The sequence below is a fragment of the Erpetoichthys calabaricus genome, chromosome 5, assembly GCF_900747795.2.
Source record: "Erpetoichthys calabaricus chromosome 5, fErpCal1.3, whole genome shotgun sequence".
In the NCBI taxonomy this organism is placed as follows: Eukaryota; Metazoa; Chordata; class Cladistia; order Polypteriformes; family Polypteridae; genus Erpetoichthys; species Erpetoichthys calabaricus.
Window position 1 is genome coordinate 70757857 of NC_041398.2, and position 23121 is coordinate 70780977.

Sequence of the window (23121 nt, forward strand, 5' to 3'; positions counted from 1 at the left end):
AACGTTGCTCACTCGTGATTTTTCTGTTCATATGGTAAACATTTTGTTGACCAGCACATTCTGATTTCAGCTGTTTGAATTACATCTTGATACACAACAAGAGCAAAGAAAGGCGGCACGTAAATAACTTTCTATTTCACACGCTTTACGCACCCACATTCAGCTTGCTCTGTCACAGCAAATGCTGTGTGAACAGCCGCCCTCTGTCACCAGCCACCGTTCACTGGATGAATATGTGCGGGCGGCTCATGGTGGATGACTTTCTGTTTTAGAGTTAAATCTTACAAGGGTTAAAGACTAATGGCAAGTACATTCATTCAAAAATGAAAACAAAATATTTTAGTAAATTATTATTTTATTTCAGTTAGTCTTTCCAGCTACTTTAATAGTTTTGTTTAGTTTTAGTTTTTTATTTCGGTTTGGTTAATTATTTTATTTCAGTTTACGAATGTTTTTTTAATAATAGTTTCAGTTTGCACTTTTTGCCTGCTACGCTCTCATTTTACAGAACTGTATGGAACAAGATTCATGTTGGGTGGCAACATGGTGCATGTTAGTGAAGTGTGCATATAAGAGTTTCATTGTACTTTGTATATATACAGTAATCCCTCACCTATCGCGGGGGTTACGTTCCACAGCCCCCCCGCGATAGGTGAAAATCCGCGAAGTAGCGACCTATATTTATTTTATTATTTATACATATTTTAAGGCTTTATAAACCCTTCCCACACTCTTATAAACCTTTCTCACTCTCTTGTTAACCTTTCCCACACTCTTATAAACACTTCCTATGTTGTTAAACACTTTCTACATTCTTAAACACCGCAGACCAACACTGCACACTGCACGCAGCGATCAGACGTCAATGTGTCTGCACTCGCTTTGTGAAGGGGGGCAGCTGAACTCACGCTGAGCAGAAATGGACTTTGTGCTGCTTCTGCCAAAATGCCTGCTTGTCGCTCTGCGCGTTCGGAAGAAGGAGGAGTGTGTGTGTGCGTGTGTGAGGGCTGAACGCACGTTCGCTCAAACCCCCCTCCCCAGAGGCGCAGTTCGCATTGTCAAGGGGGTGGGGAGCTGAATGAACGCTAAGGAGAAGTGGACTTTGTGCTGGCTTTGTGCTGCTTGTCGCTCTGCCTGTCAATAATTTAAAAGCCTGTACATCACCAATTTTCCTGTCTCACTGTCTTGTCTTGCGTGAAGTTAAAATGTTTTATAATAGTGAGATGTTACTCATATCCTTAGCCCGACATCCACATATCATATGTGTTAACAAAGTGTGTTTTATAAGTTTACATGTGTTTAAAGCATGTGGGATGGGTATTTTAAGGCTTAAACTATAAAAATGTTTATTTATATGGTCTTTCTATATCGCGGATTTTCTCCTGTTGCTGATGGGTCTGGAACATAACTTCCGCGATAGGCGGGCAATCACTTGTATTTAAAAACCCGCGAAGTGGTGAATCCGCGAAAAGTGAACCGCGAAGTAGCGAGGGATTACTGTAGTATATACACACAGCATATAGATGTAATGACTCATTCACTCACTCATCAACAAAAGCATTTATTCCTGTTTGAATAAAAAGCTGAAGGGTCATTCCATGTCAAATCAAGAAGTGGCCCACACACTTCAGATTCAAACAATTCTGGCAAAATTACCAGGTGTACCCATGTTAGTCAGGAGACACCTTGTACATCTTTTTCATATAAGATCAATACTTTCCAAGACACAGTCAGTTTACTGAAGTGGGGATGGGGGTGGGGTTTGTCGAGAAGGCTCAGACTTTGCACACTGGTACATTAATTGGTATAGTATGTGGTGACATTAAAACATTTGGTCCATATGACCCTGCATGGTCAAAGCAGACCCTTGAAATTGGCCAAAATTTAACTTGAGTCTTTGGCTTAGCTATATTTAGGCCTCAGAAACACATTTGTAATCAACACAGACTTTTGATTCTTTTTGGATCAAAGTGCTTTGGACTGATGAGACAAAAATTTAGTTATTTGGCCATAACAAAAAGCGCTTTGCATGGTGGAAGAAGAACACCGCATTCCAAGAAAAACACCTGCTACCTACTGTCAAATTTGGTGGAGGTTCCATCATGCTGTGGGGCTGTGTGGCTAGTTCAAGGACTGGGGCCCTTGTTAAAGTCAAGGGTCAGATGAATTCAACCCAATATCAACAAATTCTTCAAGGATAATGTTCAAGCATCAGTCACAAAGTTGAAGTTACGCAGGGGTTGGATAGTCCAACAAGACAATGACCCAAAACACAGTTCGAAATCTACAAAGGCATTCATGCAAAGGGAGAAGTACAATGTTCTGGAATGGCTGTCACAGTCCCCTGACTTGAATATCATCGAAAATCTATGGGATGATTTGAAGCAGGCTGTTCATGCTGGACAGCCATCAAATTTAACTGAACCGGAGAGATTTTGTATGGAAGAATGATCAAAAATACCTCCATCCAGAATTCAGACACTCATCAAAGGCTATAGGAGGCGTCTAGAGGCTGTTACATTTGCAAAAGGAGGCTCAACTAAGTATTGATGTAATATCTCTGTTGGGGTGCCCAAATTTATGCACCTGTCTAATTTTATGATGCATATTGCATATTTTCTGATAATCCAAGAAACTTAATGTCACTGCTGAAATATTACTGTTTCCATAAGGCATGTCATATATTAAAAGGAAGCTGCTACTTTGAAAGCACAGCCAATGATAAACAAAAATCCAAATAATTAAGCGGGGTTCCCAAACTTTTTCATATGAGTGTGTGTGTGTGTGTGTGTGTGTGTGTGTGTATATGTATGTAGTCTACCCAGTAAGTTATATGTTAGTTTTAGGAGTGAGGCTATTTATCTGTTTAATACTAGAAGAAGTTACTTTTCAAAAATTCAAAAGATTGGTCTGTTTATGGTGAACAAAGCTAAATTGTCTAGCTCAACAAAATGCTACTAAACAATGTATAGCCATCATATTCAGTCAGAGCTGAGTGTTGTATCAAGGGAAGGATTATGTGTTCCATTCAGGATTAAGACTTTTATTTATGACAGTATGGTCAGACCACAGACACTTTGTTAGCTGGTTTTTGATTACTATAGTGAATATTTTCCCCTAAGTAATGTGTACTCTGCACATAGTGTAGACAGGAAATTGTCAAAAAATTAGCCTGTTGAGGAAAGTATACAAAATGTGATCCTTATGTGATTGAATTATGTATATTAACGTAATATCCTTGTGTTTGTTTGTATTTTAATATTGTCATAATACTCGGGTTCATTTAATAATAGACACATCTTCTATAATACGCTACCGTGGCTGTTCGTTTGTCTGTCCAGGATTTTAAATCACCTGTAGCTCGCAAACCGTTTCACCTATTGACTTGAAATTTGGTACACATATACTACGTATCCGCTTTCGGGGTGATGATTTTATTACTCTTTTTATTTTTATTTTATTTTATTGTAGAATCAACTCTCGGCAGTGCACAGCAGGGCGGCCGTGCGGTGCATGCGTACGGGCGCCGTTCTCATTCCCTACCACCTTCGCTAATCATTCTTGAGGCATATTGAAGACTTAAGTGCCAGATTAAGTGAAAAATTAAAGAAAATGTACTAAGTAATTGCAACACAAAAACTAACTTAATCAGTTTTAACTCGAAAAGATGCGATGAAAGGAGAAGCAGCGGGCCGCTAGGGTGGAGTAAAGAAAAGCTGCTCAGGAAGCAACAAGCACATCAACCTCTGAGCAAACGAATGCTAAACGTACAGAGAAAGAGGAGGAATACTATGAATGCTCAAGTCAAGTGTATTCACTGCACGTTATCGTGCAGTGCGCCGTTACTGGTTTATAATAACAGAAGTTACAGTGATACCTTTCAGAAGTGCTTTTTTGCTGAAGGTTTTTTAATTTACTTCTATTTTTCAAATATGCCAAACAGTATTCATACCTGGGTAGTATGAGGTCCTAATGGTGTTGAGCACCACCACACTAGTCAAGGAAATGCTAAATTGTCACAGGAAACCATGAAAACAAAGCAACAGACTACAGAAAGAAACTTCAGCATATGTTAGTATGGGGTTGCAGTGGGTTCTTGGGGATAATACACCATGTATATGTACTGGATACCCTGGAAGGTGAAAATGCAGAGGCACCAGCATAGTGATTGAGATGTGACTGAAATTCAATTTATTTTATTTTTATATAGTGTTCTTCATCAAGTGCAGTGCAGTGTGACAAGTTCATATGTATACTACCAGTCAACAGTTTTTGAAAAAATGAAGTCATTAAACTAATATAATTTTCAGAGTTATACAAGAAAGGCCCTTTTCAGGGAACAATTAATGGGTTAGTAACTTACAGCTTTTTCTTTAGGATGTTGATTAAGTCTTGAAAGTTGATGCAAACAATTCCTACAGATGCCCCATCTGATGTTGAATACAGTAGACCCCTGCGAAGTCGCAGTCCAGAGTTCTCGGCTTGAGTTGTTCACAAATTTTTCCTTAGAACCTAACTACTAATTGTTAGCGGAAACCGCAAATATCCTCCACAATTTTTTCTGCCTTTTTTCGTGGCAATACTGTACTGTAGAGAGAACACAAAGCAACCATAGAGGAAAAGGCGGCTTGTGATGGTGAAAGTTGCCAATCCGAGAGCGTTATTCACTTCTCCTTGCTGTTGATTGGCTGCTGCTCTGTGACGCATCTTCGGCAGATGCAGCCCAGCATTACCGTATCATAACACTTTACCACATGTAGCTATCTCGAGTGTTTCACTAAGCGTTCTCGTGTTTTTCGTTTAATTCTTCTTAAAGCCCTAAGATGCTGTCCAAACACCCTACACCTTCTAAGGCTTCCGGCAATGAACCTAAGCGGCAGAAAAAGTTTGACACGAAGGTTGAACTACTGGATTTGCTCCCGGAACTAAAAAGTTATGCCGCAGTAGCCTCCCGACTGTGCTTTGCTGTGCAGTCGTTATCTTCATTACATACCTTCATCGTACTGCACAGCTAATTCATCATCATCATCATCTTCTTCAATCAATATCATTCATTATTGGTGAGTACCTGTACATTTTACTGTAGTCCATCCATCCATCCATTTTCCAACCCGCTGAATCCGAACACAGGGTCACGGGGGTCTGCTGGAGCCAATCCCAGCCAACACAGGGCACAAGGCAGGGAACCAATCCTGGGCAGGGTGCCAACCCACCGCAGGACACACACAAACACACCCACACACCAAGCACACACTAGGGCCAATTTAGAATCGCCAATCCACCTAACCTGCATGTCTTTGGACTGTGGGAGGAAACCGGAGCGCCCGGAGGAAACCCACGCAGACACGGGGAGAACATGCAAACTCCACGCAGGGAGGACCCGGGAAGTGAACCCGGGTCCCCAGGTCTCCCAACTGCGAGGCAGCAGCGCTACCCACTGCGCCACCGTGCCGCCTTTACTGTAGTCTTATTAAATTAAATTATTACATATTTACCCTACTTATACCAAAGAAAACGCGCTTGCATGAATTACAGTACATATAGGGGTAACATCGGTATTTTACATTCTAGCACTGCGGGAGACATAGCAGTACAGTACTGTACAGTATACGAGTTTACCTTTTACATTCTTTTTTTAGGGTAATGTATTAAGCTGAGTTTGAAATGAAATTTAAAGTGTTTTGGGGGCATATTTAGGGTTTAAACTATAAAAATGGGCATTTATAGGCATTTTTTTTGACCACATTCAAAATTCTCAGTTTTTCACAATTCGCGGGTGCTCTAGGAACGTAAACCCCACAAATTTCGGGGGTCGTCTGTAATTACAAGCCCAGCTGGAACAAACTGTTGCTACCCCTCCGAAGTATTATTTGGACAATGTTGCACTGTATACTGCTATCATAATAGTGTGAAAAAGACAACTAACAAAGGAAGACAGACAGACCCTAATACCCCTTCAACATGTAGGTATTTCCTTTACAGTAGAGAAATTTCAAGTTGTCAGTTAGTAAGGTATTCTATACCATCAAAAGGAACTTGGAAATAGGTGGAAACTCTGATAGGAACAGGTCTGGCAGACCCAAAGCTAGAATCACCAGAAAAGTTTATGGGAGTCATCAGATTGTGTGATAGGTGCCTCACAGAACAATGGCTAGTTGCAATAAGCAAGTCTCAGTTTCAGTTGTGAAAAGAATACTTAAAGCTGCAAGTTTGAATGTTTGAGTTGCAGTAAGGAAGTTGCTACTAACATAATACCAGCAGAATGTGAAAAATGTCAATGTATGGCATGTTTTGTATATTTTTATAGCTTTTATAATCACTTTTTGTTTTGCAGTGATAGGTTGGCATCCAATTTCATTGCATATGTGCAGTAATAATAAAGACTTATGAAATGCTGACGACAATAAGTTTTAGGACGCCTCCGTTTTTCCCTTTTTATTGAAATTTACAGTTTATTGTCTTAATGTACTCTGAATTTAAAGCATAGAACATAATAAGTTTTTACTTTACAAATAAGCCTGGAAGTATTACTGTAATTATTGTAAATAAATGAGTAACATAATTAAATAACAATCTTTTCTGTAAATATGTACATTTTTATTGAAGGTAGAAGAACAGAGTGACTGTAAAATTCTGGATGGTCACTTCATTTCTCCTTTAGAACATTATCTTCCGGGAGTCTTGCCTACAGAATCTGTAAAAGCCAGGTAGTATCTGTGTTAATTTTTTTATGTATTTGTTTTATTTTTTGTAGTACTAGGGTGTTGTACCGTGTTAGCCATTGTGAATGTAGAGAAAAGCAAAGCAAAATGACACCTTTTATTGGCTAACTAAAAAGATTACAATATGCAAGCTTTCGAAGCAACTCAGGCCCCTTCTTCAGGCAAGATGTAATCTTGGCTTTTTAGTTAGCCAATAAAAGGTCATTTTGCTTTGCTTTTATTTTTTGTTAATAGTTAGTTTTGTTAATAGTATCTTCTGTTATACCTGCATTTTTATTACTCTTTAATTTAATATTGTTTTTGTATCAGTATGCTGCTGCTGGAGTATGTGAATTTCCCCTTGGGATTAATAAAGTATCTATCTATCTTTCTCAATTTTAAATCAGCCATATTTGGATGAGTATTTTATTTATAGTTGGAAGTAATATATTTTTATGAAGTTTCATCTTGGTATGTTACAAATACAATATTGGGGAGAACAAAAAGTCTTCATTTCTGTTTGTTTTGTCTTGCTTTGTACAAGTGAATCATGTTTAATCATAATTCAGGAATATTTATAACCCATTTAGCATTGTTAGCTTTCTTTCTTTATTCATCTGATTCAAAACAAAACCTGTATAGCAAAGTAGCACAATGCTTATTGCTGCCGCCCAAACAGATCCAGGGTGATGAGTTCATATGCATGTTATCATTGCCAATTTTTCTATTGTGCTCTGCTCAGTTAATTTTATGGAAGTAGCTCAACCTAATCACCTAATCTGTGTTGAATGTTATGGTAAAGCATCCAAATGGTGCTTTGGATATCATACCACTTCTGTTAACATCAAGTATATTTTGGATTTAACATTTTTGTGAAATTCAATTAGCATTTTAAAAATAAATTACATTTGATTTTTGCATGTCATTTTTATAATCTGAGACACAGGCTGCTTAATGGTAGTCAAGGATATTGTCCTGTACTTTCATCTGGAGAAATCCTAAGAAACTCTGCTATTAAAAATTAAAAGATGTATATACTTGCTAATAATTTGCAATAAATAATCTATAGATTTGCAATATACAAATTATCTATATGATTTAATTTGAATTAATTAGTGGGTGAAAAAGCATGCTTGTGTTCCTATATAAGAAGATTCAGTCATATACTGTATGTTGTATACTTTTGCATTTCACAAGTGTATGAGGATATTAATAGAATATTCATAAAAAGAAACTTTGAATCCTCCAAAATAATTGCAGATATTTCACTGTTCAGCCAAACTGTTGAGAGAAAAAAAAACTCTGAAAATAGTGTGATTGTAAATTTAAAAATGAGGAAGTGAATGATAACAGTAAAGTGAGGTGAGATGAGAAGTGTAAACCATTGAAATGGTCTGAAAGATACACTGTAACAACAACACAATTAAATACTAATAAAGACTGCTTTTACTCCAGTTTTACTCCCCAAATTTGTCCCCATCATAAACTACCAAAACCCCATACCCCAACTGTAAATGAGTAACCAAAAGTGTCCCTCCTGCAGAGGCTTTTTAATAACAAATGTTAATGTATTATATTAACATTCAACATAAGAATTATAGAAAACACTAAAAAATGAAGTTAACATAGTCTACTCAGAGCTTAACAAGCTCTATCTCTGAGCTCAGATTACACAAGGATTTTCCTCAAATATCTATATAGAAAAAAACTGCATGCTGTTGTGAGCATGATGGGGAAGTATAGGAAACACAGTTCATAATCTACTATTGCTTCATTATTCCTTCTAAACATGAAACATTGTCAAGCAACTCTGTGCTCAAAAATAACATCCTAAATATATTAAATATGCAGTTATACAGTAGCATACTGTGTGTGTATATATATATATATATTATATATATATATATATATATATATATATATATATATATATATATATATATATATATATATATAATAATATATATATATATATATATATATATATATATATATATATATATATATATATATAAAGAGAACTTTATTAATGTCACTTTTAAACACCCACCCAATCCTCTTGTCACAACAGCCACCACTGAATTTTTTCAACACCCATTGCTATGAAGTAAGTACAGTAATCCCTTCTCCATCGCGGGGGTTGCGTTCCAGAGCCACCTGCGAAATAAGAAAATCCGCGAAGTAGAAACCATATGTTTATATGGTTATTTTTATATCGTCATGCTTGGGTCACAGATTTGCGCAGAAACACAGGAGGTTGTAGAGAGACATGAACTTTATTCAAACACTGCAAACAAACATTTGTCTCTTTCTTTTTCAAAAGTTTAAACTGTGCTCCATGACAAGACAGAGATGACAGTTCCGTCTCACAATTAAAAGAATGCAAACATATCTTCCTCTTCAAAGGAGTGCTTGTCAGGAGCAGTGACTGTCACAGAGATAGAGAGAAAAGCAAACAGATCAATAGGGCTGTTTTTCTTTTAAGTATGTGAAGCACCGTGGCACAAAGCTGTTGAAGGCGGCAGCTCACACCCCCTCCGTCAGGAGCAGACAAAGTGAGACAGAGTTTGTTTTTCAATCAAAAATCAATACGTGCCCTTCGAGCTTTTAAGTATGCGAAGCTCCGTGCAGCATGTCGTTTCAGGAAGCAGCTGCACAAAAGATCACAACGTGAAGATAATCTTTCAGCATTTTTAGACGAGCATCCGTATCGTCTAGGTGTGCGAACAGCCCCCCTGCTCAATCCCCCTACGTCAGGATCAGAGAAAGTCAGCGCAAAAGAAAGAGAAAAGTAAGCTGGGTAGCTTCTCAGCCATCTGCCAATAGCGTCCCTTGTATGAAATCAACTGGGCAAACCAACTGAGGAAGCATGTACCAGAAATTAAAAGACCCATTGTCCGCAGAAACCCGCGAAGCAGCGAAAAATCCGCGATATATATTTAAATATGCTTACATATAAAATCCGCGATGGAGTGAAGCCGCGAAAGGCGAAGCGCGATATAGCGAGGGATTACTGTAGTATAGAGTTGGCCACTTTCCACTTTTCCATCATGAGTGCAATTGGGATTGATCATTTTACTTGACAGCTTATAGTTTACTTGACATGCTTTATAGTTTTACTTGACATGCTATAGTTTAATAGTTCTGATAGTGATTTTAGAATGTGTTTTTAAGTTTTATTGAAATTATAGAGAACATTACAAGATCTAAAATGCAGTTCAATCATAAATACAACCAGTGCTCAGAGAACTTTGATATGACGTAACAGCATGTCGGTACATTCATACCCTATAGTGAGTGTAAAATTGAAGATTTTATTTTGTTTAATTGTTTGTGCTGCATTAAATAAACCCTTGTCTGTGTGCTAGTGAATCTTTGTTCAGCCAATTTTCTTGTAGTATTCAAAGCTAAACATATATTATGGACATTAATGTGTTTACACTGCATTTCTCCAAAGGCACAGGAAACTTACTGTGCTTCTTAAAATACTGTAAATCAGTGAGGCAAAAGGCATTTCTGATGTAAATTATTATAGTCTCTTACTCTGTGTGCTGTAAGTACTGTATAATATAACATTACCACTAGGGATGCACCGATACCACTTTTTTGGAAAACGAGAACGAGTACTTGCATTTCAGTACTCGCCGATACCGAGTACTTGCCGATACCGAGTACTTAATAAAAACATGATTTAAATTTACAGGTAACAGCTTTAGTCATATAATTTAACAAAAAAAACAAGAAACTCTCGTCTATCCACTGGGAGGTTAGGCTAATTAGCGACACGGGGCTAACACTGCTTGTCCAAATATCCGTGGTGAAACTAAACGCAGAGGAGGCTTGCAGTAGGCTGTGGATATGTTTTTTCACGGAGTCGTGTAGTTTAGGCAGCTCCGTGTCAGTCATGTAGCGGCGGCTTGGGATATCATATCTGGGCTCCAGAACATGGAGGAGACGCAGGAATCCCACATTTTCTACCTCCGAGAGTGGCTGGTCACTCAATGCAATGTACTCGATAATTGCCTGTGTTATTTTCACAGCACGTGGATTGTCTCTGGACATTTTCTCTCGTCTTGCAAGAGTTTGCTGCAGCGTGGGTTGTGTTGGTTTAGAAGCGTGGGTAAACTCTTTGTACTCGTTGTCTTGTTGGGATTTTAGGTGCTTGATTAAATTACTTGTGTTAAATGCGCTACCTTTTGAGCCTCCTCTGGACAATTTCGCTGAGCACAATTTGCAGTCCGCCTTTGTTTTGTCGTCTTCATTCACTTTGAAATAGTTCCACACGGCTGACATGTCTCGCCTCACCTTGCCTTCTCCCCGCTCTGAGCTGCAGCCGGGGCCTGGGGGCGGGCACTCGGCGCCTGTGATTAACCCCTTACACGCCGCTCAAACATAGACATTTCTCAGACCGTGGTATCGGTCCCCGGTATCGGGGGACTTTTAACGAGTACGAGTACTTTAGAAAATGTGGTATCGAGGCCGATACCAGATACCCATTTCGGTATCGGTGCATCCCTAATTACCACTCTGTGAGTAGAAGAAAATAAGAAGAGATGGAATGGAATCCTAACTAATGATTCTCTTGTCTCTTATGTAAATACTGTATGTATAAGCAATCAGTATGTTACTCATGGCCAGACTATCCTCTGATCCTAGGACAAATTTCTGTACATTGAACCTTGGATTTTTTTCGAATTCCCAGTTTGCACACCACTGGAGACTGCATGGTGTGAGGCAGTCAACGATAACTTAACGAAGTTAATAATATAGTTTATTGAGTACCAGAGATCAGTGGATATGTAGTGCTCTGCTGCCAGATTCTCATTGGCACTATCTTGAGTGTGGTGGATGTCACACTTTTTAAAGACTGTTCTCACCTGAACTATGTACTTTGTAAAGTGCTTTGTAACAATATTTTGTTTTTTTACAAAACAAGGAGATTGTTGTTATGTTACCAGTAGGAATGTCACAATACCAGAATTTTAGTTTTCAATACCAATACCCGTGAAATGTTATGGTACTCTATATCTTTCGATATCGAAATCAAACTTGTCATCTTTACATTAATCCATTATTTCAGAACTTCTGTAAAACTGTCTTTATTTAGCTATTTTCAGAGTATATTATATGACTGATCAGACTTTGTTATTGCTTGGTCTGTGTACTAATCCAGAAGTTGTAAAATATTAACTGGACCTTCAGTTTAACTGGTAGACTGCACTACAACAACAACAACATTTATTTATATAGCACATTGTCATACAAATGTTGTACCTCAAAGTGCTTTATAAGATGAAGAAAGAAAACTTAATAAAAAATAAAAATATAAAAATAAGGTTAGGCAATACTAACTAACAAAGATTTAAGTAAGATATGATGGCCAGGAGGACAGAAAAAATAAAAATAAAACTCCAGAGGGCTGGAGGAAAAAAAACAAAATCTGCAGGGGTTCCATGGCCATGAGACTGCACAGCCCCCACTGGGCATTCTACCTAACATAAATGATCTAAATCAGTCCTCATGGTTTTTAGGCTTCACATGGAAGAATTAGACAGTCATGTGGACATCTGGCCTTCAATCCATCAATGTTGGGACTGCATGGTGTCTGATCAGGTGGTGGTGGAGGCAGAAAACCAGGAAAAGAACAGCAGAGAAAGTAGGGGTTAGTACGGATTGTGGAGCCATGATAAAAACAATAAAGGTACCTTTGAAATACTGTTTGTGACGTATGTGTTTTGACACATTTTGGGAATTACATGAATTGACAATAGTTTGGTTTCATTAAACCAATTGAATGACAATCATTTGCATGTCCATATATAACAAATGAGTATGTCATTTTGCCTGTCCTGCTAACTGGCATAATTGCAGCCCTTTGTGCTTCGAAGCACTGAAGAAATTTTATTTTGGTATTTAACAATTGGAGCAGCTCTTTTCATTGCTAGGGTAGGCAAACCAAATAGCCACTTTGTCTGAACCTTGCCTTAACTTTTACTTATGTAAGTTGCTACAGCTATTCACACTGCCAGGGTGCACAGTGCATGGTATTTGCAACATTTACCTCATGACCACAAACCGTACAAAGCCAGTTAAAAAATGGATGGATGCTTAAAACCACATCTTGGACGTGTTCAACATAATGGGAAAATTAATGTGAAACCTTCGTTGCTTTCCAGGGTTTGTATGGAACATAGTATTAAAATGTGATTCATTGCACCATCTTTTTATTTCCTCTTAAAACACTACAAGTTGAACAATTAAAACTCACATCTGATTAATCACATCATTGTGCTCAGAGAGCAAGTATGAAGATATTCATGAACTGATTCTGTAATGGAAGAAAAATGGTAATAACAAAAGCCAGTGTGTGAGTTTTGGCTTTTTTAAAAACAATAAGCATGATTCCAGCATCACACGCTAAAATTCTCCTGTCTTGAAGATAAAGTATTTCTAGATATGTTTTTCTTTTCAACATGATGTGATGCAGTGCTGTGTCATTGTCATCATGAACCATTTTTATATGTAGTTCTTAATCACGTTTTTCTTATGTATTACTTTGCCTTCTGGAGTAATTTGTATACTTGTAATCATGCATGAGTCTAGTACCGACTGTCATTCAGTGCTACTGATCCTGAATAAAAGCTGGAACCATAATTTTTTGGAGCATTAGTATTGACTGGTACCACAAGTATTGGTTATATTAGTATCCCTAGTTACCAGGGATTAACATCAGAAAATAAAATACTTGCTTGTAAAATGCTAGTGAGTAAGTGCAGGCTTTCAGTGTCTGTCTTCTGGTGAAAGATGCTTTACAATTGGTAAGGGGAATCGGGGTGGCAGGGGATATTTGATACTGTGCCAAGTAATCGCAAGTTATGGTTCAATCAGATGTTTATACAAACCTAACTGTAATCCTGTAGAGACTTATTTAACTAAATCAGACAGACAGGAATGACTTGATATGAAATGTCAGCCAGGTGTATGTTGCATCATCATTCTTGGCTAAAAAACTATTGGAGGTGAATCATTGATAAGATCATATAAACTGGTTTTAAGTTGGCATTAACAACCACCTTAAGAATATTTTAAGCTTAATTAGACCTAGTCTTTTTTAAGATAGTCAACAGTATTTAAAATCAAGTACATCTAATGCATGGTGTCAAAACCTTACAGAGAAGCAAATTATGGGTAACTCTGATAGAAGCTTACTAAAATTAAAATACTAAAACAAAAAATTAAGATTCATCCATATTTAACATTCAAAGATTTAATGTAATTTAAACATAAGACTGTAATTGTAAATGTAATTTTAATATATAATATTAATACTTTTGACTGTCATTGTAAAAACTTCTGTAAAAAATTTTAATGACTCTGGTTTTCAAGAGTACATCTAATTTAAGGTATCTGTTTGTTTAAGGTTTCAATTCATCCTACCCAAAGAATGGAAGAGGAAACACAGAGCAGTGTGCATTCACCTTGCAGGCACTGGAGATCATGTAAGACCTGTGTACTATGTTAACCAATTTATCATCAGCACAATGAGACCATTTTTAGGTTTTTCCTGTAAACCAAAGTGAATTTATATCATTCTTTAATAATACACCCAGAATGCAATGAAAATATCATGTCATTTCAAGTAAGCCTGTTAATAGTCATTTGCAGAAAGGTGAAACATCTCTTAACTTCACGTTGAAACCATCTAAAGCAGGAAGTAAGTGTTATCATACCACTAACATATGTAAAAAGAGCTGTGTGTGGCCTTAATTAAGCATAGCTCATGATGTTTTTTTTAATGTGCAGTTCACAAAAAATGTTTATTTGTATACAGTGTGCTTTTCTATGGGTTTTCATCATTTATTTTTATCATATTTTCCATTTGTATTATAAAACTAATAACAAAATACTTACAAAATTGATAAAGAAAAAATAATAGTTTTTACAGATTAATACACACTTTACTGAAAGCTCTCCATATGATTAGTTTCCAGCAAATGTATGAAGTATCAGAACAGGACTGTGACATTAAGGCCTCTGCTCTAATAAAGTATCATTTATATTGCATTTATATTGCACATTTTTGAAACTGATCCAGAACACACAAACTAAAGTTTCACATTAAACTGAACTGATGCACCGATGAACACATACAAACACCTTATATTAAGACTGAGAGCAAGTACTAGTTCTTACTTGCGTGTCTCCCACATACTAAAGGCAGTAGTGCAATATCAACCAAAGACCAAGCAAAGAAGATAATGATGAATACAACAACATATATATATTTTATTACTAGGGGGCTTTGCCTCCTGCTCGTTTCGCTACCCCACCCCCGCCAGTACTACACGCTGTTGTGAAGAGGGGCACTGAACGCACCCCAAGGAGACACGGCCGCTCCTCCGCAACCCTTCTTACTGTAAGTGGTGATACAATGGGAGACAATATTTTTTTTTTTTTTTTAAAAACCTCCTCTTTGCTTGATCAGCTGCTGGCTTGCTGCTGCTACCGTGCTGTGTGATCTGCACTTCGCTTGCTTAAACCCCACAAACACCCCCCCCTGCCATTGTGAAAAGGGGGGCTGAACGCACCCCAAGAAGACATGGCTGCTCCTCCGACTCCCCTCTTAAACGGTGATACAATGTGAAACAAATAGTTTGTTTTTTTTACCTCCTCTTTGCTTGATCAGCCCAGGTAGCATGATCTGCATTTCGTGCGGTGCTTCGAACATTTAAATGCCTGTACAGCAGTTGTCCTTTTGTCTCACTGCCTTGTCTCTCTTCTCCCCAAGATATCCTCAAACACTATTCGCTCTCTTTTTGCTGTTCCGTTATTTCACCGAATAATATTTTCCATTTGTTTGCGCTAATGCGATCTTTACTCTCCTTTTTTCGGGACTTTCAAATTTTCCTACTTCCATTATCTCTAACCTGCTCTGCATGTGTATCACGGGACTTGCTTCCAAAGGTTGTAAGTGTGATGTGACTTGACCGTCTCATGGGACGTGAAAGTCTCTCTCTGTCTCTCTTCAAATGATCACATCTCGTCACAGGAAAAAAGTCTCATCTTGTTGCAAGATTTTCTTTTATAATAGAGATATATATTATAAATATTTTGGTGTTCCAAACATTCCTTACTAAAAGTGAAGTAGGACACGAAGATATACTACATTTTCTTAAAAAAAGAAGTTAATATAGTACAGGCAGTCCCCAGGTTACGTACGAGATAGGGACTGTAGGTTTGTTCTTAAGTTGAATTTGTATGTAAGTTGGAACAGGTACATTATTTTAATAAATGCTATTGTTGACTGACTGTAACCAAGTGCTCTGCCAATGAATGATGGAGTTTCACCTCTCTCTGACCTTTTCATTATTTCTACTTTATTTTCCATGGTGATGGTTTTTCTCTTCTTTACTGTATCACCAGCACTTGCATCAGATTTGTGTTTCAGAGACATTGTTGAAGAGTGAAAACAAAAGGTTAAAATGAGCTCTTCTGCACAGCATTGTACACGCTATCACAGCAGGAAGGCACCCCTCAACAGCATGTCTGGTGTAGTGACGAGAGACAACTTCCTGCTATGTACGTAACAATACAAGCAGGCTTGCTATTGAGAATGAATGGGGGCAAAGAGGGGCGGTTCACCACCTGCCCAATACACAGTCACCTCCACTTGCATACAATATGCTGCCTGCAGCGTCGGCCCACTGAGAGCGAACAGGGTGCTGCCAAAGGCGGGTAGTGAATTGCCCACCACTGCCCCCATTCAACAGGCAGCCACCCGAGGCACACTACAATACTGTCCCCTGCCGCCCGATTCACTCTCAATGGCCTCCGTTCAGCCACAACCGGGCACCGCTTGCAGCATCACCAGCCGCCCACCGAGAACGAACAGGGCAGCCATTCAAGGGATACTGCAAGGCTGTGTGGTGGGCGGGCAGTGAAACGCCCCCCTCTGCCCCATCCAGCCTCTGTCCAGTCAGGAGCAGTAGCTACGGCGGCATGTTGGGCGGGCAGCAAACCACCCCATCAAGCCTCCCTGCACAAAAGCGCTTGCCACGCACCCAGCTGCCCACTGAGAATGAATGGGGTGCGGCCCCCACCGCCCCATTCATCAACCAGAGCCGCCCGAGGGACTCTACACTGCGCGAGCAGCGAAACCGCCTACCTCCACCCACCGCTTGCAGCATCCCCAGGCCAGAGATGACGGAGCAGCAGTTACTGAGGAGCCTGCTTCGCGTCCCCCAGACAGATGAAGGAGTAGCTGCAGCCCCATTCGTAAGTCGGATGTCCATAACTCGGGGACTACCTGTAATGGATTACTTATAAGATTTTTATAGGCATAGAGCCCAGTACTTGATTAAGCAGAAAATGTATAAAAGGCACTCATGATCAATGAAGTAATGTGTAGGTTAAACCAAAGTGATGAAGTGAAAAAGAAACAGCTGTGTAAAGGGAATAAAACAGGGCAAGGGACAACCATATTAAAAAGGTTACTGTAGATGTTGACGATTTAACCTACAAATTGTATACCATGGCAAAAGTGAGCATGGTGACAAGATATACAATGTGGTCATCTTACATCATCAAGGTCTCTTTCAAGCATAAATTTCATGGCAGGAAGATGTACTTACCAAGTTTTTCTGCAGAAGCACAAATAAAGGGCAAGTCTGAGAACTGGAAATGCAATGGGCAACCATGGAAACAGAGTACAACTAATGAAATATGTCAAACTTTCATCTTCGCTCTGCTATCATCTCAGAACTGGCAGAAACCATTGAGATCCTGGTACACCCATCTATAGTCCAAGGAAGTCTTTTTCAGAAGTTGTCTTCATGGTAGAGATACAACCAGAAAGCCAATTCTCGGAGATGAAAATAAAGCCAAACAAGTCACTGTCACTTATACACAAAAACACAACGACTGGGATGCAGAAAAATTTCAGCAGGTGTTCTAGATTGATGAGTAACAATTTGAAATTTTTGGTTCTAACAGAAGGCAGTTTGTTCATTGAAGGGCTGGAGAGCAGTACATGGTTGGAAGTTTGCAGGAAACAAGCACAGTAAAGGTTCCCTGCAGGTTTAGGCATGCATTGTCCCAAACTGATTTAGTGATTGATCAAAATTGATGGTACCCTCACTGCTGAGTAGTACAGGCAGATTCTGATCAACCATGAAGTACCATCAAGGAGGTATCCGATCAGTCCCAACTTCATTCTATAGCATGACAATGACTCCAATCACACAGTCAAAATCATAAAAAAAAAAAACCCTGCAGCGATAAAGAGAGCAGAGATCCCTTTAATAAATGGTATAGTCCAGGATTACTTGCAGAACAGAAGCAAGTACAACAGCCAAAGTCTGCAGTGGGAATATGGCATGTTCTTCAAGAGGTTTGGAAAAATCTACCACGCAAGTATCTTTAGAAACACTACTATATCTAAGAGAATTGCTGCTGCTTTAAAAGGATAAGCTTAGTATTTTCAAGTCAGTTATTTCTTCACAATCAATGTATATATTAATTTCCAGATGAAATTGTATTCTAAAGTGAAACATTTTCATAAATAAAAAATACCTATCTTGTTTTTGCTTCTTAAAATTGAGCTGAAGGAGCAGGAGTCCAAACATGAAAACAAAACACTTAAAACTTACAGTGCACTTACTCAGCACTTTCATCTTTGCTTTAGACCACTTTTTTCTTCATGTAGTCTATCCAGTTTTCATCAACAGGTATGTTCTGCCATTCTTATAACAAATGATGCTCAGCACAAAAGTGTGTCAAGTGTATGATACAGTGGTAAACCATCAAATCATTTGATTTCAGTACATATCTTCCATCAAACATGATTCAAAATGTGATAGCCCAGGTAGCAGGTGTACTCGAATTGTATTTTTTTATGTTATGTGTACTCAACTTGAATTTTTTTTTTATATGCAGCGCTTGCACATATACTGAATCACATACAGACAGTTGTTTAATGGCAGATGAGCGCTCAAATAATTTTTACTAAACAGCATCTCATTTATTCCCTTGAGAACTTTTGATGCTCTAAAAATGTTTTTTAGGCTTCCCTAAATCTGTCCTTTAGCACAATCCTGTCTCTAAGCTCTGCAGGCAGTTTGTTTAACCTCATGGCTTGGTTTTTGTTCTGATAAACATTGTCAGCTATTGACTTTCTGAAGACAGATTTGTGCACAAAAGTCTGGAAGCACATGATTACAGACATGTCTGTCTTTGCAGCATGACTGCTGATGACATTTATATCACATAGATGTTTGTGGTTACACAGATGCACACATTATAAAAAGGACTATAGGACTGTAGACATCATGACCTTTAAACATTTGGGGATGTAAACATGTTTTTGAGGATTCTTGACAATATACAGGATGTTGTGTGCCCAATTCCTTTCATCAGGGATAATAACTTTTACAAATTTGAAAGAGGCTGATCATGTCTACAGCATCCCTGCCAAAGTAAATGGGAGTATGGTCACAAAAGTCTGTACTACTTCTCAGTGGCAACTATATTATTTCTGACCTACTGAACCACAGCTTCCAACAGTAACCCAATAAAATTCATTTAATCTTACCCTAGTCAGCTGATTTTACTCTGAAGAGTTCAACAGTAGTTTTCTGTAACCCAGATATTAAAACTGTTCTCAAGCACTAAATTGAATGTTAATTTTGTGTGTGGTAGATTTTTGTAAAAATGTGGTATTCTAGGCATTGGAAACGGAAATCAGTTTTTTTAAAGGCATGCAGACAGTATTTTTTTGCATTGATGCCATTGATTGATTAATTGATCATTTGATCTCATTCTTTAAAATAACTATCAGAGAAATATTTAAGGTTTAAACTTGTTTGTCACAGAAACTGTGTAGAATGGGGTGTACTTACTTTGTCATTTGTAAATAATGATAAGTTGATACTGTAGATTGATAGCACACAAAAACAGTCATAATAAGGTGCGTAGGAGGTGAGATTTAACTCTAGGTAATTGATTAAATAATTCAGCAAGGCTCCTACTTTATTTACTTTTCTCAGTTGTATGAAACAGGTCTCTGGCTGTTCAAGACTTAATATCAAGGTAACTCGGGCACACTCATGTTTAAAAAAACAGAATAATACAATTTCTTGATATACACAAGGATTATAGAAATATGATAAATGCATATATGTTGGCATAGAAGACAAGACGCAAGACAGACTAGACAGACAATCATATAACAGAGAGGTTGGTTGTATACTTGCTATTTATAGTTCTAATTTATCTTGGCACAAATAAATAGTTTTACAGTACCAAGTCTGGTGATGTCTAAATACAGTGGGTACGGAAAGTATTTAGACCCCCTTCAATTTTTCAGTCTTTGTTATATTGCAGCCATTTGCTAAAATCATTTAAATTAATTTTTTTCCTCATTAATGTACACGCAGCACCCCATATTGACAGACAAAAAAAAAGAATTTTTGAAATTGTTGCAGATTTATTAAAAAAGAAAAACTGAAATATCACATGGTCCTAAGTATTCAGACCCTTTGCTGTGACACTCATATATTTAACTCGGGTGCTTTCCATTTCTTCTGATCATCCTTAAGATCACCTTCATTTGAGTCCAGCTGTGTTTGATTATACTGATTGGACTTGATTAGGAAAGCCACACACCTGTCTATATAAGACCTTACAGCTCACAATGAATGTCAGAGCAAATGAGAATCATGAGGTCAAAGGAACTGCCTGAAGAGCTCAGAGACAGAATTGTGGCAAGGCACAGATCTGGCCAAGGTTACAAAAAACTTTCTGCTGCACTTAAGGTTCCCAAGAGCACAGTGGCCTCCATAATCCTTAAATGGAAGACGTTTGGGACGACCAGAACCCTTCCTAGAGCTAGCCGTCCGGCCAAGCTGAGCTACCGGGGGAGAAGAGCCTTGGTGAGAGAGGTAAAGAAGAACCCAAAGATCACTTTGGCTGAGCTCCAGAGATGCAGTCAGGAGATGGGAGAAAGTTGTAGAAAGTCAACCATCATTGCAACCCTCCACCAGTCAGGGCTTTATGGCAGAGTGGCCTGTCGGAAGCCTCTCCTCAGTGCAAGACACATGACAGCCCACATGGAGTTTGCTAAAAGACACCTGAAGGACTCTGAGATGGTGAGAAATAAGTTTCTCTGGTCTGATGAGACCAAGATAGAACTTTTTGGCCTTAATTCTAAGCGGTATGTGTGGAGACAACCAGGCACTGCTCATCACTTGTCCAGTACAGTTCCCACAGTGAAGCATGGCGGTGGCAGCATCATGCTGTGGGGGTGTTTTTCAGCTGCAGGGACAGGACGACTGGTTGCAATCGAGGGAAAGATGAATGCGGCCAAGTACAGGGATATCCTGGACAAAAACCTTCTCCAGAGTGCTAAGGACCTCAGACTGGGCCGAAGGTTTACCTTCCAACAAGACAATGACCCTAAGCACACAGCTTAAATAACGAAGGAGTGGCTTCACAACAACTCTGTTACTGTTCTTGAATGGCCCAGCCAGAGCCCTAACTTAAACCCAATTGAGCATCTCTGGAGAGACCTAAAAATGGCTGTCCACCAACGTTTACCATCCAACCTGACAGAACTGGAGAGGATCTGCAAGGAGGAATGGCAGAGGATCCCCAAATCCAGGTGTGAAAAACTTGTTGCATCTTTCCCAAGAAGACTCATGGCTGTATTAGCTCAAAAGGGTGCTTCTACTAAATATTGAGCAAAGGGTCTGAGTACTTAGGACCATGTGATATTTCAGTTTTTCTTTTTTAATAAATCTGCAACAATTTCAAAAATTCTTTTTTTTGTCTGTCAATATGTCAAAAATTAATTTAAATGATTTTAGCAAATGGCTGCAATATAACAAAGAGTGAAAAATTGAAGGGGGTCTGAATACTTTCCATACCCACTGAATGTATGGAGCTGTTGCTTTGTTATTGCTCTGTGTTCAAGTGGAGACTTCTACTTGTGCTGGAGTGCACTCTTTCTCTTTGCTGCATAATCCTTTGTTTGTGGTGTTCTGTGGTGCTGATTTCTCAGCTTGCTTTCTGCTTTTATGTCCTCTGCAACTTCACATGGAAAACCATTACTCTTTCTGGCACAAGATTTTAGATGTCAAAATTCCCTTCTTGAATTAATGACTACTACTTAACCTTTTCAGACTACCGGCACACAGCTTTGGCTTGGCAGACTGGTTATCAGCTTTCTGGTCCACAAAGAGAAAATATTGTCAGTTTCAGATACCTAAACAGATAGCAACTCATCAGCTTTTAGTTTTAGGGAGAAATTTTAGAAGGTCATTTTAGATATTGTGAGAGCAGAGTGTTCCCCCAGAATTCTCCTGAGAATATGTGGGTATGGCTAGTTTTTAAGAAGGAATTCTAATCTCTCCTGATTGAATTAAACTCTCTTCCAGTCATTGTCTCCACAAAGGCACATTCTTCTGTTCATCCCAGTTATCATTCCTTGAATTATAGGTCTTTGTTCTTGCTTGAGTTTCTTTTGCACTTTCTAGCTGAAGAAGTCACTGTAAAGATACAAGTGCAACTCTAATTTACACCTTTGTTATCGGATGAAGTACAGGCAGTACAAGCTGGAGTTCAATCAGTCTGGAATGTAAGTGTGGATTTGTCTGCAGCTTGATGTCTGTTAAATCTATTTCCTTAACAGGCATGGTGTGCCATTAAAGCCTACATTGATATCTTTATGATTAGTAATGTTCACTAATAAAGGTTTTTGTGAAATTTAGTATTAACTTCCTTTTTAAATAATATGGTAAGATGCATATTTGAAGGTAAACACATCTGCAAAAGGAAAATACTGAACTTTAGTTTTGTTCTGAAAACAAAGCCTAATTTATTCGGCTTTAATATTTAGATGACACAAAATAGTGGCCACCTCTACACCTCCTGCTCTCTAGGTTTTTTCATTTTGCTGTTTATTCTGAGTTCCATCATTAAAAACATAGCACTTAAAATTAACTGTATTTACAGCAGAGTGGCTTAAGGGGAAAATGTTGTAGTGATTTTGTTTTCATTTTTAGTAATTCTCAATTTGTTCTTAGATTTTTGATGACACAAAATGTGACCTGTTGCTGTTCATATTCTTTTTTTTTGCTGTTTACTGTGAGTTCCATGAGAGAATAAAAAGTATATTTTTAAGATCGATATTTTAATTTTGAAAATGTATCATGGAATGTAAGTAATATTTTATTTTTCTCTTAAGCCATGAGCCTAGGAGAAGAAGGTTATGATATTTTTAGTTAATATTAAAGTTGCTCTGATTCTTTTAACATAGTGTTGCTTATTTTGACTGAGTTAAATCGAAACTCACAATTGTTACTTACTAAATAAACTAATCATATTTTGGATGCCTGGATTAAAATAAAAAGATAGTTTCTTTCTC

General features: G+C 38.2%; 2 protein-coding genes across 7 annotated transcripts in view; one reads left to right on the forward strand and one right to left on the reverse strand.

The window, feature by feature from the left end:
* Positions 1 to 23121, reverse strand: part of mfsd8 (major facilitator superfamily domain containing 8) — a 136973-nt gene that overhangs the window by 76960 nt on the left and 36892 nt on the right. The gene's annotated exons all lie outside the window — the stretch shown is intronic.
* The window catches only part of abhd18 (abhydrolase domain containing 18), a 64640-nt gene that overhangs the window by 12802 nt on the left and 28717 nt on the right, over positions 1 to 23121 (forward strand). For all 6 annotated transcript variants that reach the window (XM_051928398.1, XM_051928397.1, XM_051928396.1 and 3 more), the window contains 2 exons: positions 6607 to 6707; positions 14122 to 14200. In XM_051928398.1, the coding sequence (XP_051784358.1) occupies positions 6607 to 6707; positions 14122 to 14200 (180 nt within the window). The remainder of the gene's footprint in view (positions 1 to 6606; positions 6708 to 14121; positions 14201 to 23121) is intronic.